This window comes from Sinocyclocheilus anshuiensis, unplaced genomic scaffold, assembly GCF_001515605.1.
Source record: "Sinocyclocheilus anshuiensis isolate Anshui unplaced genomic scaffold, SAMN03320099.WGS_v1.1 scaffold690, whole genome shotgun sequence".
Taxonomy (NCBI): domain Eukaryota; kingdom Metazoa; phylum Chordata; class Actinopteri; order Cypriniformes; family Cyprinidae; genus Sinocyclocheilus; species Sinocyclocheilus anshuiensis.
In genome coordinates, this window is record NW_015547715.1 from 862,582 (window position 1) to 866,249 (window position 3,668).

General features: G+C 42.0%; 1 protein-coding gene across 2 annotated transcripts in view; it reads left to right on the forward strand.

Moving 5' to 3' along the window:
- Nucleotides 1–1,476: 1,476 nt before the first annotated feature.
- LOC107704163 (phosphatidylinositol transfer protein beta isoform-like) overlaps nucleotides 1,477–3,668 on the forward strand; it is a 30,229-nt gene continuing 28,037 nt past the window's right edge. For both annotated transcript variants that reach the window (XM_016507031.1, XM_016507030.1), the window contains exon 1: nucleotides 1,477–1,553. In XM_016507031.1, coding sequence (XP_016362517.1) covers nucleotides 1,534–1,553 — 20 coding nt within the window. In that variant the 5' untranslated portion in view covers nucleotides 1,477–1,533. The remainder of the gene's footprint in view (nucleotides 1,554–3,668) is intronic.

Genomic DNA, 3,668 nt, shown 5'->3' on the forward strand with positions numbered 1-3,668 from the left:
GTCGAAACAACCCAACCGCTGGGTCGAAACAACCCAACCGCTGGGTCGAAACAACCCAACCGCTGGGTCGAAACAACCCAACCGCTGGGTCGAAACAACCCAACCGCTGGGTCGAAACAACCCAACCGCTGGGTCGAAACAACCCAACCGCTGGGTCGAAACAACCCAACCGCTGGGTCGAAACAACCCAACCGCTGGGTCGAAACAACCCAACCGCTGGGTCGAAACAACCCAACCGCTGGGTCGAAACAACCCAACCGCTGGGTCGAAACAACCCAACCGCTGGGTCGAAACAACCCAACCGCTGGGTCGAAACAACCCAACCGCTGGGTCGAAACAACCCAACCGCTGGGTCGAAACAACCCAACCGCTGGGTCGAAACAACCCAACCGCTGGGTCGAAACAACCCAACCGCTGGGTCGAAACAACCCAACCGCTGGGTCGAAACAACCCAACCGCTGGGTCGAAACAACCCAACCGCTGGGTCGAAACAACCCAACCGCTGGGTCGAAACAACCCAACCGCTGGGTCGAAACAACCCAACCGCTGGGTCGAAACAACCCAACCGCTGGGTCGAAACAACCCAACCGCTGGGTCGAAACAACCCAACCGCTGGGTCGAAACAACCCAACCGCTGGGTCGAAACAACCCAACCGCTGGGTCGAAACAACCCAACCGCTGGGTCGAAACAACCCAACCGCTGGGTCGAAACAACCCAACCGCTGGGTCGAAACAACCCAACCGCTGGGTCGAAACAACCCAACCGCTGGGTCGAAACAACCCAACCGCTGGGTCAAAACAACCCAATAGCTGGGTTTGTCCCTTTTTAACCCAGCGCTGGGTTATATTTAACCCAGCATTTTTTAGAGTGTGGTAAAAATGTATGATAGTCATTATTTTTGCTCAGGAAATAAATAAATAGGACTCATTCTAATGTACCAACATAATAATAATAATAAAAAATAATAATAAAGCTGTATTAAACTTTTATTGTTTTGATGCTCGAAAACCCCTTTTCGTCTTTGACCATAGCTTGAATGCATTGCAAGACACTTTGGATAAAAGTGTCTGTCAAATCCATAAATGTAAACAAATCCATGATATGGAGCAGATAGTGAAGAAACAAGGATCAACAGGTGTCCAGCATGCATGTAAACCTTCAACAGTTATTAAAAACATCCCAAAATGCATCTCATGAAGTTGGTTGATGAATGTCCTGAGTGACAAAGAAGCAACTTAAATATAAGAGAGATTCACACTGCCCTTTTCATGTTTTATTATTCCTATTTGTGTTATTTTGTAGTTTTTGACTTCATTATTATTCTAAAGTGGCACTTGATACCATACTCATGGTAGACTACTTTTTGTAAGGATAATATCAATTACATTAATAAAATAGCACATACATTTTTTTTTCTTCCAAAAGCTTAATGGTTTATTATTCTGTAAATCCTTTCTGAATCTGTACAGAGCGGAATCACGTGGCTGGTGACGTCGGCAGACCCGCGCGCAGCCGTAACCGGTCTAGAGAAGATGGTGCTCATCAAGGAATAGTAAGTACAAGTCTTATTTTTCCACCTTTTCAGCCAAACGTTTTATAGCAAATGTGTATCTGCTGGTTCTTGACCACTTTTGGAGAGTGAAATATGGACGCGCGGAGGTGGACTCGCTCCCGGCTCGCGCATGAGGCCCAGCTTTAGCCGCGCTAGCATGTAGCAATGCTACTAGCTGTTATTAGCCGTCAAGATTAAACGGCACCAAATCTGACAGTTCCCTCAGGCTGCAGATAACGAAATAGTCATTTATTCATACAGTTCATATTCTCAGAAAGTGTCTGACTTTGACGTTAGCGGATTTATTATCACAAAAATGTCACGTTGTATTTAAAAACACGCTTTTTAGTGCCGGTTTTTTGCCGGTTTATGTAAGTGAGGCATTAATGACAGCAAAACCCCTTGACAGTTCACCAACTTTTGAGTCAATTTGAGTAAAACTTTCCATATTATATCTTAACATTTACGTAAGAAATATTGTCAACGTATTATAACCAGACTAATTTAGTTTAGCATTTAAATGAACACACAGAGACCTAAAGTTCATGCTTTTAAAACATGTTAATGGCAGCATGTTAGTCTATAAATTGATTAAACTATGACAAGTTAGCCTATGGCTTGGTAACACGTTTGGTTCGCCTTGTTAACCACTTAATCTCGTGTGACTTGGTTATTTTTAGGTATTTTCTGCTTTAGACATTCTTTGATGCATCCAAATTGGACTTGAACGTTGATTTAACAGGTGACTCCGGTTTATAAGGGCCTGCTGTCATTCATTTCCAACCTGTTCTTGTTTCCTTCCAGGTTTTATCTTTCTGTTCTCTAGGGATCTAGTTATCACATTTTAATTAGGTTCTCATATGTAGTACGTGACATGACATGACTGAAAACAGTTGCTGTATAGCCTTTAATCTGAGAGATCGGATCAAGATTATGTCACAATGTGCCACCTTATGAAGTCCAGCACCTTTTAACCTTCTCTGAAGGTTCAGACTCAGAGTATCCACCCTTTAAGAGAATGCAAATGTGAGCAGTCCTAGCCACGTTGAGCAGCAATGCAACAGGTTTGCATGGGTTTTATTCCAGAAAACTCACAGCCAAAGTTTCCCGCATGTCTCTACTAGGTTTAAATGGTCAAATGTATTAGAAAAACTCGATCTGTTGCAAGACCTCCGGATTTCTGAGTCACTCAGTGGATAGGAGAGAAGTTCAGCCTCTTGAGGTTTACAGGGGAGTTTCCATATTGAGGAGATGTTGAGTAATATAGAAACTGATGTCGGTTTTTCTTTAAGAAGACTGTTTATATGAATGAAATCTGTAGTGTTTTGCATTGTCTGTAAAATGATTATTAATTTAATTATTTTTAGGATTGGCTTATATAGCAGAGATTGACCTGGAATGGATGGTCGAAGGATATTATTGAGCGAAGAGCAGAGATTGATTTGTCGTCTCCACTTGGTTTCTTCTCATGCATTTTTGACACGTTGTTTAATGTTCATGTGTCAAATCAAGCTTCCAAAGAGCTCTCAAGATGAGCAGTGAATGTTTATGTTCAATAAAAGTTATGATTTATTGGTAAAAAAATGTATAATCGCTAGGGATGTAACGATTAACCACGAGCCGGTTGAAAATCGATTTTAATATGTGACGATTCAAATCGGTGGAGATGCTAAACAAATCGCGATTCAATTAGGGGCAGGAGTTTATATGAATGTATGTCTGAGGGGAACTTACTGTCTTTAGACAAGTTTAGATGGCATTTTTTTCTTTTTATCTTGCCTCTGTATAATGCATATTAAAGTTCATAACTGCAGCTGCTTTGTTTACAGCGGAAACCAAGGAAATGCTTTAAGCGCCACCTGCTGGCAGAGAGTGAATCTGCGTCTCATTCACAGGGTTCCCACGCTTCTTGAAAGTACTTGAATTTCAGACATATGGATTCAAGGCCTGGAAAGTACTTGAAAACAAACATAGGTCCTTGAAAGTGCTTGAATTAAATTTGAAATAAATTTTGTTTATGGCGCTATTTAAAAAATTGTCCTATATGTTCTGTCAAAGACCGAACAAGCGGCACTAATGATTGGGGGTGGAGATGGGGGAGCGCGAAAAAAAAAA